Raw genomic sequence first — 12,968 nt, 5'->3', positions numbered from 1 at the left:
ATAGGGTATCACATAGTTAAATTTAGATTACTTATCTTTTATTAATTTAAGTAAATGTAATTGGATAAGTGCGAAAGGAATCAGTTTTCAACCTTGAAGCCGCTAAAATTTGTTGTTAAATAATTTTACGATCTCTGCTGACTTGATTTGATGCTTTAATGTATCCTTGGCAGAGTGTCCTCCTTTCTTTGTTCGTCAAAATCGTAACGTGAATTTTTATTTGCTAACTAAAGAAAGTCTCTTTGAACTCTCTAAAGTCTCTCTGAGGAAACTCTCTTTAAAAGTTTTTATGACGGTTTAAAAAGGGGTTTGGAAGTAAAAGTTTCAATTTTTCCTCTCGATTTGGAAGTGACTACTCAAGAAAGAGGTAATATAGGAGTCATTTCCCTGAATTTTAATATTATAAACTTCTGGAATGGCTTCACCTTTGGAGAATTGTATATCGCTCTAATGCTTAATGTAATAAATATATTTTTAGACGCAAGTAGCACGTAAACATATGATAGCACTGTTAATATGCATGAATTTCCAGGAAAAAAAATCTTCGACCGTGGATCTAACCTCGGATATCCTTGGCAAATTCGCCGTGTACAATTGTCGAAGAAAGTCACTGTATTTCTCAAGATCTCTTATACCTTATGTGATCTGTCTCCATACAGTTGCCATTTGATTTCTGGAATAGTCTATTGCGTAGTGTACCGAAAAGTCAAGGAAGACGTAATATAGGAGTCATTTCCCTGAATTTTAATATTATAAACGTCTGTGGTTCAATTCCAGGTCCAGGGGAATATCTTCTCGTGTCAAGTTATGTAAATTTCAATGTCTTTCACGTGGGCTGGCTTTAAATATAACGAGAAATAAATTAAGATTTTCACAATTTTGTCAATTTCTCTTAACCCCCAGAGCTACTAATACAATAGTTGCTAGGGTTGGCGGCACAGATCTTTTACCCTCCTGTGACTGTACCCTAAAAAGTTCCAAAAACCACCGTGTGGGCCATTTTGGTACGCATATCCTTTTTTACGTCGAAAACGACGTTAATTTTTGTTTTTCTTTCACAAAGTCTTTCATCATGAAAAATCAATGCATTTTTTAAGATATTTGTCATATATTTTAATTCTTTATCTACAATCTTTGAAAAAAATAATTATCACATCATATCCGGTTCAATCCACCTCAATTCATCATAGTCCGGCGCTCAAAGTGTCAGATTTTGATAAAATTTCTGCGTGGGCTTATATTCATCCCAAAGTAATCAAATCGAAACCGTTTGAACAATTAGTATTAACTAGCCTATTCGGCGAATTTTAATATTTCCACATTTTTGCCAAAAAGCGTGCCTTAATCCATCAGTTTGGCTTTTTACATCTCTATCTCATTGTGCCTCCTTCAAACCAGCCTATCTTCCCATCTTGTATTCTTTCTAGGTCCTCAGTGCCTCATTCCACCTAATCCCTCGTGCCATCTTTCCAGCCAACCACCCGCCTTGTCGATCTTCAGCTGTCCCAATGGCTTCTGCCCTTCTCCGGGTGGCGGCGCTGGTCCCCACATTCCCCTGCCCCGCTCAAGTCGGGCACCCACGCGGCCGGGAAAAAATATAATCGAGCACTGGCTCCTGCCTTCCCTCCGCTTCATCCATAATGCACGCGGAACATCCACTGTCCTTCAATCCTCTCCCTTCGCCCTTTTTTACGGCGTTCCCTCAGCACACTCTCCGCGGGCGTTCTTCTTTTTTCCATGCGCTCAACACTAGTCGCGTCGCTTGCCTTCTTACGGGTATTTTAGGACTCCGTGCGCATTTATTCTTCTCCTCTGTTTTCTCATTCGCCAGTCGAGGCTTCGCCTTCAAGCTTGAGTGTGACTGTGAAACGAATGCGCGGTGGATTTTCGTCAGAATTGTTTGGGTTGTTTTTTATATCTAGTGCATACATTTGATTATATAAAAATATATTTTTATGCACAGTATTTTAAGAAATAGACCTTTTACTGGGAGGAATAATTTTATTTTATTATTTCCCGTTTAATTATTCTGGTGAGGTCTTCTTGGGTTTTCTATCGGGTTAAATATTTATAAAATAACGCTTCGAACTTATGATTAAAAAAAAGTCACTCACCCTGAAGGCAAGGGACATATCGTCCGTGAAAATGATAAAAATGCCTGGAGGGCATCTGAGAAGACTTCAGCAGGATTATAAATCGTGTCCTATGTCATATGTAAAGTTTTATAAAGTTACGACTGAAGTTGTCTTATAGTTCCATTCCTTATGAATAATTCAAACAAGCATGTTTACAAGGTTTTCGTAGATTTAATTCCATTCATAGAGAGGCATGTGTTAAGTCAGTTTAGGTGTATGTGAAAAGAAACAGCATCCCTAAGAGTATGAATCAACTAATATACGGAGCAGTAGTGATAATTTTTGATTATCTTTCCAATTATCTTTAATCAATGTGGCCTCGTCTAAGTGTTTTCTGAAGATGTAACTCTAATGTGGATGGGTTATAGATTATCAAGGTACGGTGCGCTGAATGGAAACCAATGGTATTTTCGATACTTCCACACCTGGCAGTTTTTTAATTTTTCTTTGTCTTTAAAATTTGTAAAAAGTGAATAAGTTAATAAACCGTGCACCTTCCAAAAGTGCGCAAAACATTTTTTTCTCGGTAGCACATTCTTTGCTGAGCTTAACCGCCAAATGTTTAATAAAGTTAAAGGGCCAAATGGAAACCTTCATTCCGATTAAATTGCCAAAAATTAGAGTAAACTTAATTTTTTAACACATTTATATTTTTTAAATTGATTGACTTGTTGTAACACTCATCGTCTTCATAAGCTGATTTATCTACTTTCATTACGCTACAAACTAATTTTATTAATATGGGGTAATGCTTCCCCGAGCGCGGGTGTTACGATGATCTTTAATATTATTTAGTAGCGTGGATTCACGTTTAATAAAGCCTTGGTTACGATGTCATTCATATTTTTCTTGAAAATTCAAGTCTGTTTTGACTTAATACGTGGTTGATCTCAAATACAAAAAATAATCAAAGATACAAATAAAAAACTTATACAACATTAACATATTTGGGATAATGCACAGTCACGGAAGGGTATTTAAAAAAATTTAAGGGTGAAATTTCCAGGGTACTTATTGATTGTTGAATGTATGATTGAAGTATGAATTATTTTTATTGGCTTTTTTATTTCAAATAAATTACTTTAGTATACCTAAATATCTCTGTAAATTTTAATTCCTTCCATCCAAACGGCTTTAATCTATCTTCAATAGATGTTAAGAACCGAATCAAGAATTATGTTTTGATGAATGAGTGTTCTTCAGAGCTCGGTTGCGGTCATGGTTCTAATTTGGCTCTTTCTTTAATGTATATCCATTAATTTTTTAATCCCTCGGAGTTATCCCCCGAAAACTGAAAAAAGCCACTTCTATTTTGCGTCTTCGATGTACGGAAAAAATAATAGTTTTTTGTGATAACGGGATGGAGCTGCATAAAACCTGCTGCTCATGTATTTCAACTGTTTTCTAGGTTAAAGATCAACCTCTTAAATTCACATTAGGGGAGTGAAGGTACCCAAAACGTAGCTAGATGAAATAAATATCTCAATTATGGTGCTGCATACTTCCATGCTTAGCTTCGCCGAACGCGTATGATCCCTCCATGCGTCATTAAATGAGAAAACGTTATTTAAAATAAAGGCTGATCTCATTCAAGTACTCATTCATCAGTACAGCTGCGGCTAAATATCGTGAAGACATAACAGTTTTTATGTATATTATATTTGGGGATGGACGTATCCAGGATTTTTTTTCAGATCCGGATTCGGGAAATATCCGCGGATATTTGGATCCGAGGTATCCGATCCGAACATCTCTAAGTATAATAAATAGTATTATAATTAGGGATGGTTATTGCTTTTTCGCAATGTTCGCTGCATTCGAAAGTGTCTCGATGAGCACATATGCGGTTGGTGCTTCTCTATAAACGTTAATTATTTTATATCGTTAATGAAAAAACTGACGTATAAATTATAGGTACTTAATTAGTGAATGTCAAACTTTTATGTAAATATGGGCACTTTTTTCGGTGTAACCTACTTCTCCTACATCTTTAAACGAAGTTGAGCGAAGATGGGATGCATAAAAAGTCAACCTTGATCTCTCCGAAGCACGTCTCCGTTGTAAATGAGTGTGACCGTGGGTTGAGTTTCCAGATGCCCCTGACAGTTTTTAACTTAGCCTCCCAAATGCACTCTGGCCTTTATCCATCTTAGTCCCCGCCTCCCACTTTGTTTTTCCGGCCTACATTTTGCCCAAGGCTATCTAAGTATCCCCCTACCAAATGTTGGGACTGGCCTTAGTCACCCTGTCCCTTTGGGAGCTTTAACCGTTCCGGACTCGTGGGAAGAAAAACGAACCTTTCCTCGGACCGATTTAAACGCAGGACCCGCGAATCCTTTCCGTTTAAATTCGGTAACGACCGAACGTTTCTAGGTTAGTCTCGCTAATGGGAAGGGGTCGTGGCTTTAAGAGGATACATCACTCCTACTCAAACAGTCTGTTTTTCGTGACGATGCTCTCGTTTAAAACTTTGCCTTATCCTCTTGCGCAATTCCTATTTTCACTTAATTTTTGATAGGGTTTTAAAACAATTCTCCGTTTCTCCAACTCTTCATTGCCTTTTTCTAGCTATTTTTGTTTTATTTTGTTTCTATAAAAGTTGATGGCCTTAGCCATTTCGCATATAAGTTGATGACCTCAGGGACTCCAGCTTATAACCTGCTCCACGACCTCGCGCATATGCTTCACGTGTTTCACTGTTTTTCTTTCCCTCTCGTGAACAATTTCTTCCCTCACTGAGCCGTTCTCTCAGAACGAGCTACTGAACCTGAACTCCAAAGACGTCAACAAATTCTATCTTTCCCCGCTCGCCTGGTTATTTCTTCTCATTTTTCAAGTATTGCTCATTAAAATAAATAGTCCATCCCGTTGGAATTATGAGGTTTAGTAAAGTAGACCTAAGTTAATAATTGTCTGTGCCTAAAATACGTAAACTTTTCATCTTAGAAAGCACTGAGATAAATTCCTACGCTAGTCGAGCGAGTTAGATTTACCTGTAGATGTACCGCCCAAACACACTTAAAAAAAGTGATATTACTGCGGCAGAACATTTATTGCAGTAATTTATTTTTCAAGAGAAAACTAATTAATATTTTTGGCAAAACATTTCTCTCATCATAGAATATCTGTCGGACTTATTGTAACATTTTTATAACATAATGTTCTCGCTTTCACTCTGTGTAGTATCTATTTTAAATTGATTAAGAAATGAATCTGCTCACACAATTTAAGCCTAGCATGCAACCTTTGTAGGGATCACGTTGGTGTGGTAGCTAGAGCGTCGGCTTTCCACACCGTGGACTCGGGTTCAAATTCCGCCCGAGAATTTTCAGAGATCATAGCGTGGAGGACAATTCAAGTCGGATGGTAGGTGAAGCCGTGGTCCCCTTGGTGCCTTCCGTTAATAGCAGGCTAATGTTGACGCCGGGTTTCTCTCCACCTTTCCTTCTAAACCCTTTCCTCGTGGCTCAAATGACCTCAGCTGTCTGTCGCCTACTCGAAAATACCATACCATACGCAGCCTTAAGTGTTCCAAGCGACTTGTTTTAAAGATATTATCTGTACTTAGTTCTTTCATCACACGATAGGAAAAGTTTGTTTTCTATCGTATTATCGAATAGTTGTTATTGAAAATGTAACATCTCATTATAACGGTAGTGCACGATGTTCACAAAAGTGAATTTAATTCCTTTGCGCTTAAAAGATGTACATTTTCTGCCTTGCTCGATGTTATTGGTAATCTGTCTTTTGTGATGATGGAAGTATTGGTGATTCCGTGGAGTTCTTAATCCTATTCCGTGTAACTCCACTCGTGCAAACGAGAGCACAGGCCTTATTGAGGGCTCGCGAATCCTTAAAAATGCCATAATCAAGGCTTTGGAGCCGAGAGTATAATGACCCCATGAGTACTTATGCCTCGTATTGCCTCTTTTCTGTGGCTTCAGATGTGGATGGTCTCATGGCTGTCTAATCATGTGAAGACCTCCGTGCATTAATGCGATTGGAGAAAAAAAATCAGTCCAGAACTCATTCGTTTCAATGCAAGATGCATGCATACGGCTCTATACAGTGGTCGAAATGTAAGTCATTTTTATTGAAATACAGGGTGAGAGTTCGGATTTTTTTGTGGTTGCTATGCATAATTGTTTATATTCTCCAGGAAAACCATTAAATATACGGAGAACGATGATCCAAAAAACTATAGAATTTGTCAAAATGCAAAAAAACTTAGGTAAAAGGAAAACTGCCTTGTCTCACACGCTTGGAAGAGTCTTTTTCCAGAATCCACCCTCAAAACCCAGACTTCCGCTAATCAGAATAAACTCTACTGAAAAGCGACCGCAACTATTATATATGCGACCATTTAATATAGGCCCATTCTGCATCTAACTACACTTCTATCCTAAAGACGATTTCGGGATTTCGGGTCGATGAAAGACATTGAGAAGATTTATGATTTATGCTTCATGATTACGATTTATAATTTATCCTTTTTAAATAATTATGAGAAATGCCATTTAGGTTTTCTCATGATTATTTCAAAGTATAATCTTCTCATGATTTCATGCAAATAGACATGAATCTAAGGAATGTTTTATTGGCTCGCTATGGGCATAGCAGAGGTAAGTATAAATTATCATCTGTATTACCACCAAATGTATATACATATGTATATACGTATATATGTTAGTCGGTAATACAGATGGAATTTTATTTAGTATAGAAAGCATAGCTCTTGGCAAAACAAAAGCTCAATTCCGTGAGAATCGCTCATGGAAAATAGAATATTTCAATACATATTATTTATCATATGATGGATTGAGTTGTGTATATTTTCTCCCTTTCTGCCTTTCACCTGCATGCCAGCGACATTCACATATTCTTCCCGCTCCTTTCTCTTTTTGGGAGTCTATTTCCTCGTCTTGCCATCTGTCTCTCATGTCCCGTCATTCCATTTGTTCCACGCTGTCTGTGTGCTATGCTAATGCGAAGCTCTCTCGCGGAATCCCTTCTTGTCTTTTTGGCGCTCCATTAGCTTTCAATTACTTCCAAAACCGAATTTCTCACCCCCCTCCAACCCCCTACGAATGGTCAACTCAGCCAGGACTGTCCGTTCTCACTTCTTGTGTCACTCACTACGTCAGTCACTCACGTCCTCCTTCAACAAAGCGCGGTGGTACGCGGAGTCAAATTCAATTTATTCCCGTGCGCGAAGGATTTGATTTTTTATTCCTGGTCCTGGCTTTCGTCATGAAGCTCTTAATCGCGGCTAATTTGTAAAGTGTCACTCTGGAAGGGGATATAGTCAGCGCGTAGCTACGCACTACCCTAGTCACGAATGCTTATTGGCGCTTTGATCAGAAAGGGCTTTAAATTAGACATTTCATTTTATTGGACGAACAATTTTTCCCTAGTTTAAAACTATGATGCAGTTGTAAGGCCCCTCTCATTTTAACCGAAGATGATGGGTTATTAATGTTTAGTGTAAAGGATTATTCATGCATTTTTCTCGAACGTATCGTTCTATTTTTTAGATTCGTCAGACAACAACATTGTGTAAAACAACATTGACTAAAATAAAAATTAATTGTATGGTAAAAAAATACTCAAAAATGTTATAAGTTTGTCAATTTTTTCCGTAATTTTTGCCGTAATTTTTTTGGTGGCTGAAGAAAAGAATAATTACCACAAAATATAAGATAATTGAAGCCCTAATATAAAATAATTTTGACGAATAAATTGATAAAAATAAGAAGATAATTTATAGTCTCAATAATTGTAAAAATAAAAAAGAAGTAATGAAAAATAAATTTACACTTTTAAATGTTAATATAATTATAACAGTTATATAAAGTTTAGCAACCAGCTCAAAGTATTATTGATTTTAATATTATTACATTTTAATTTTTTAATAAATGCTTAGGTCGTCTTGACCTCTAGGTATCTAAAAGCAGATAATTTCTTGAAGGTGTGAGTCGGTAAATAAAATACTTCAGTTCGCCAACGTTTAGAACACGTTATTTTCTTCCTCGGGGCTTATTCTTACGAAATTGAAAATTATGTGGTTAGTCAGTATGAACGATATCACAAAAAATATAAAAAATCGTGTGGTAAACAGTATTAAAAACATTTTGAGCAGTAAAAATATTTCCACTCCTCAATTGCAAAAATGGTGGAGTTATTTTTTTAACTTCTGTGCCACAGAGTTACAATTAGTTTTGTTGTAAAATCAAAATTTAATTATAAATTATGTTTTCAATCAGATTATTATTTATCATTACATGCGACAACAATATTAAAATCTTTTGATTTAGCCAAAAGTATTGTTATGTTTATAATAAAATTGTTATTATTTATGTTTAAATTCGAAATAAAGTGAATCAGGGGTGATTTATCAGAGAAACTTATTTTAAGAGAGTCAATCCTTGTGTCTTCTTTACCTTACTGTTATTAACATAAACGCTTCTGTAAAGGCATGTGGATAAATATACTAACAGATTTCAGTTGTGTTACATCATTGAAAATAAGCAACTCATGGAACATTTTCATCAGTAATATTTCTCCACCTCCACCTCCCATTCCTAACTACTTCCAACTCTATTCAACTCGCCTTACGTAAATAATTATTCAAAATCGCCAAGTGATATCGTTTTCCATGAATAAGTGTCCAGTCACGGAACACGAAACGTCGTTGGGACAAATCTCCATGTGCGTCACAGGGCACACATCCGTAGGTCATTTTGTCAAATTGAGGTCCGAGAGTAGATTCAGGTAATACAAACCGTTGAAGTTGCATTTTTTTCGAATCATTATGGAGGAATCAAAAACGACTGTGACGTAGCACCCATGCTCGTCTGACGTACCATGGCGCGAAGCGGTTTTCATTCAAAACCTTCCAATCTAAATTTGATATCGTAAGCTGTCGGGCTTTCCATAATGTGTGAAACAATTTTGAAATGGGAGTTTATTGTAATTTTTATGGAGAAAATCTGGTTAATGAGGTGGAGCCAACTATGAGCTCAGTTATTCTTGCGGTGAGAGTCCATTTCCCCTAAGAACCATTCCCGATGACCTTGATCAGACCTCTGCCACGTAAATGAATATCCAACCTAAACCCCTATTTTTACTTCTAAATTGATCCCACCTACAACTCCCACCAATTAATTAATTCTTAATTCAAGAAGCTCTTCAATATTAAGTATAAGCTTTGAAAATGGTTGATTTAATCCATAAGCGTGGAAAATTATCTCGTCAGTTTGTATCTTATTACCCTAACACTCTTTGCGAGGACATATTATCATCCATCTCATAAATCGCAATCACCATTAGCAGATTTATTTCGATATTCCAGGCATTCTTTGCTCCTCCAAGTATAAACTGCCTCAGTGAATGAGTATTTTATGTTAGAGGGTATATGACAATGTACTTGTCTCTCTTTCCGTCCACAATGGGCCGGAACTTGAGGGAGCTAGATATTCGCCGGGTATTAAATGATTAGCACATAGTGGACTGTGTATAAAGACATGACTCAGAGCAATGAGCAACTCGACCCAAAGGTTCTCTCTATTCAGCTCTAGTTGGGTGGCTTAAAGATTTAATGCTGACTGGAGCATGGTGTGACAGCGACTGAAAGGTTCGTTGCCTCATGAACCGGGGATAACGTCGGTAAACAAAAATTTACAGACAAGTATCGGGAAAAGGGCGCAAATCTCTCACTGCCCTCTTTTGGCCACAGAATAAAAAAAGTCCACTAGTGGTGCGAATGCCAAACTGTATCTCTGTTCATGTATTGCCACATTGTCCTGTTTTTTGTTTCAATTTTATGATTGATTCAGTAGCGTAGCCTGGGGAACTCCGGGGGGTCCGGAACCCCCGAAATATAAACACAATTATTTTCCTTCATAAAAGAAAACAAAATATTGTTAAATCATGAATTTACAAAATATTGCTTTAACAAATGAAGTTTTTCGATTATTTAATGTGTTAAAATTACTTTTAAACCATCTACTTAGTCTACCCTTTTTCTCAAATATTTTCCCCCCTGGTTTTGGACCGCCCCCCCCCCCCCCTTCCCGAACGGAATTCCTGGCTACGCCACTGGATTAAATCAATTTTTTTAATTGATTGTAAAGGATATTCGTGAATATTCTCGGATTTCATACTAAGTAAATGAATTTGTTTTGTTTTTTTCAGGAGTAATAGCTCCTTGTTTTCCGTGAATTTTAATTCCAACTTGGCTTTTCTTTTTCCAGGCATATCGGCTCCACTGCGATCCGTTGCGAGTGTCCAAAAGGCTTCGTCGGTCCGCTGTGTCAAAACAGAGTCGCCTACGACGGCAACCACACTGGTGAGTCTCCACTGTTTCAGCCGGAATTTATGGGATCGTCCCTAATCTCGTGCTGCTTTTCATATTCGTCCTGCATTCTCCGGAGCTTTGTACGCGCATCGCGTTTCAGATAGGCTTTATCTCGTCCCGTGCTGCATCAAAAGTTTTTTTTCCCCCGCTAGCTTCGAAGGAGGAATTTCATCTATTCCGAGTAGCGGAGATGGCAAGATTTCGCATTGAACGCCTCGCGCATGTTTTATGGTGGAAAAATGTCATGTTCCCCAAATTTCTAATGGAAAGCATGCATCAGAGTGAACAAGAAATATTTTTTTGAGAATATTCATTAAATGTTTTGAATAATTTCTCCACGGTTTAAATAATTATATCATGATTTAAACTTAGCTTTATTTACGCCCATTCCTCGTTATTGGTCAATTCCTTTCCTGATTCTGCTACACGCTATCGCCTTGTGAATTTTAAGTAAATTTTCTTAGCTACTATTGAATATCTTTTACTTCCTCTAAGTTAAAACGAAAACGAGTACTTTCGTTAAATTTTAGTGCCTTATAGATACGCGTGGAAAATAAACTTAGAACAGCATAATATTATAGTTCGGAACGGTTACATATTTATTTTTAAATAGATTTCAATCGCATTTAAGATCGGTTAACATCAGATCAATGGTCTTTGGGCATCACTTATCTTTAGTTGAGCAGGTAATTCCACTAATAAATCATAACGTTTATGTGTCAAACATGCCTAATCATTAAAAAGAAATAGTTATTTCTGAAGGGTAAATGGTTGGAATAATTTCTGAATAAAAATTTTAACCCATGATTGATTCTTTGCTTAATTTAAATCCAAATTACCTCATTGGTCAATTCTTGCCCTGATTCATCTGTACGACATCATCTAGTGAATTTCATGTAAATATTCAGTCATACAATCGGATATCTGCTACTTCCGTAAAGTTAGAGTGAATACGAGTACTTTTCTTAAATTTTGGTGTCCTTTAGATACCTACGCGTGGAAAATAGTCTTAGAAGAGTGGTATATTATTGTTTGGATCGGATTTATAGTTTATTTTGTAATTTTTATTACAGTTTGGATCGATTAAAATTGAGAGCACCTTTCTACAAGGTTCATTAATATTGGGTTAATTAGGTACTTCCACTGCTAAATGAAAGCATTTATTAGTGGAAAATGTTTTTTTTTTTAATTGCGGTGAATGGCATATGCAACTATTTATTCTAATAAACTTTCATGTTAAACCCTCCATTATATTCACGTGATTTTATGGATGGAATGTAAGTTAGTGATTATTTCATTTTTTTGCGCAGACTGCTTGGAGGCTGAATGCAGTGGCCAGTGTCCTTTCGACGGAAGACATGAGTCAGTGTGCAACTGCCCCAGAGGATCCAAGCCTGCCACTGGTTCGTACTAAAGTCTCTAGTTTTAAATTTTCAATGTTTCGTATTTTATATATATCCTGTAAGACATGTTAAGTTTCCAATTTTTTTCCAAATTTTCACCATTTTTTAGTGCATTTTTTTCTGTACTTCGTATCATATTATGCCGTTATGTGTAATATGCATGATGAAAATATATACGATTATTCTTTTAGTTTTACTCGTGTATGTTATGAATTCTTGTACGTATTAATGCATGTTACGCATAGCATTAAATATCTGACGAGCAATATGTTAATAGCCCTCACTTGTTGCAAAACTATTTAATCTATTGAAAAAAATTTAAATTGCGTTTTCATTATAATGGTAAATTTGATAAACGTCATCGGTTATTACCAAAATGACCTTCCTGACAATGATTTCATCTCCATGGGAATTTGTAATTAAATTCGCATTCTGAATGTTCCCACAAATTTAAGCTGCAGACTCTATAAGTGGTGATTAACACTACGCGACAGTAAAAATTTCGGTTGTTTAACCCCGATATAAGCCTATATTTTTATAACTGGGTAAATATCACCATCGAGCAGGTAAGTTTTTTTGCCCAATCTTGTTCGTAGTAAGCCAGCACGACGAAAACGATTTTGCTTGTATTTTCGGTACGTATCTTGCATGTCAGCCTCATTACATTCGAGCGTCGCGATATTTTAACTTCCTATATCAGGAAGTTCCCCTCAGAAATGTAAATTGTGCAATTTACATATGAGTTCATTGCTTAACTGAAAGAGGTTGAGGCACTAGCTCAAGACTGGTTCAATTTCGATGGCAACGAGCCATTTATTACAAGCGACAAAATTTTTATTTCGTACTGCATATTTTTAAAGTTGAATTATTATTTGCTAATGGGTATATGTCATTCTCCCTCACGTAATGAATTTTAATGTCGTGCATTAAAATGTTACCCAACTTATGGACTTTTACTTGCTCTTTTGATATATCCGATATAACGCTTTGATTTTTGCGAAAATAATACCATTTTCCTAACATAAAATACAGATGTGAGCTAATATTTGTATTATTTGAATGAGTTCTTCATAT

The 12,968-nt window shown here is 36.5% G+C and overlaps 1 protein-coding gene across 1 annotated transcript in view; it reads left to right on the top strand.

The window, feature by feature from the left end:
• Nucleotides 1-12,968, top strand: part of LOC124167632 — a 481,758-nt gene that overhangs the window by 214,926 nt on the left and 253,864 nt on the right. The window contains exons 4-5 of the mRNA XM_046545612.1: nt 10,388-10,482; nt 11,802-11,894. Coding sequence (XP_046401568.1) covers nt 10,388-10,482; nt 11,802-11,894 — 188 coding nt within the window. The remainder of the gene's footprint in view (nt 1-10,387; nt 10,483-11,801; nt 11,895-12,968) is intronic.

The sequence above is a fragment of the Ischnura elegans genome, chromosome 11, assembly GCF_921293095.1.
Source record: "Ischnura elegans chromosome 11, ioIscEleg1.1, whole genome shotgun sequence".
NCBI classification, from domain to species: domain Eukaryota; kingdom Metazoa; phylum Arthropoda; class Insecta; order Odonata; family Coenagrionidae; genus Ischnura; species Ischnura elegans.
This window is presented reverse-complemented; position numbering and strand designations above follow the sequence as displayed.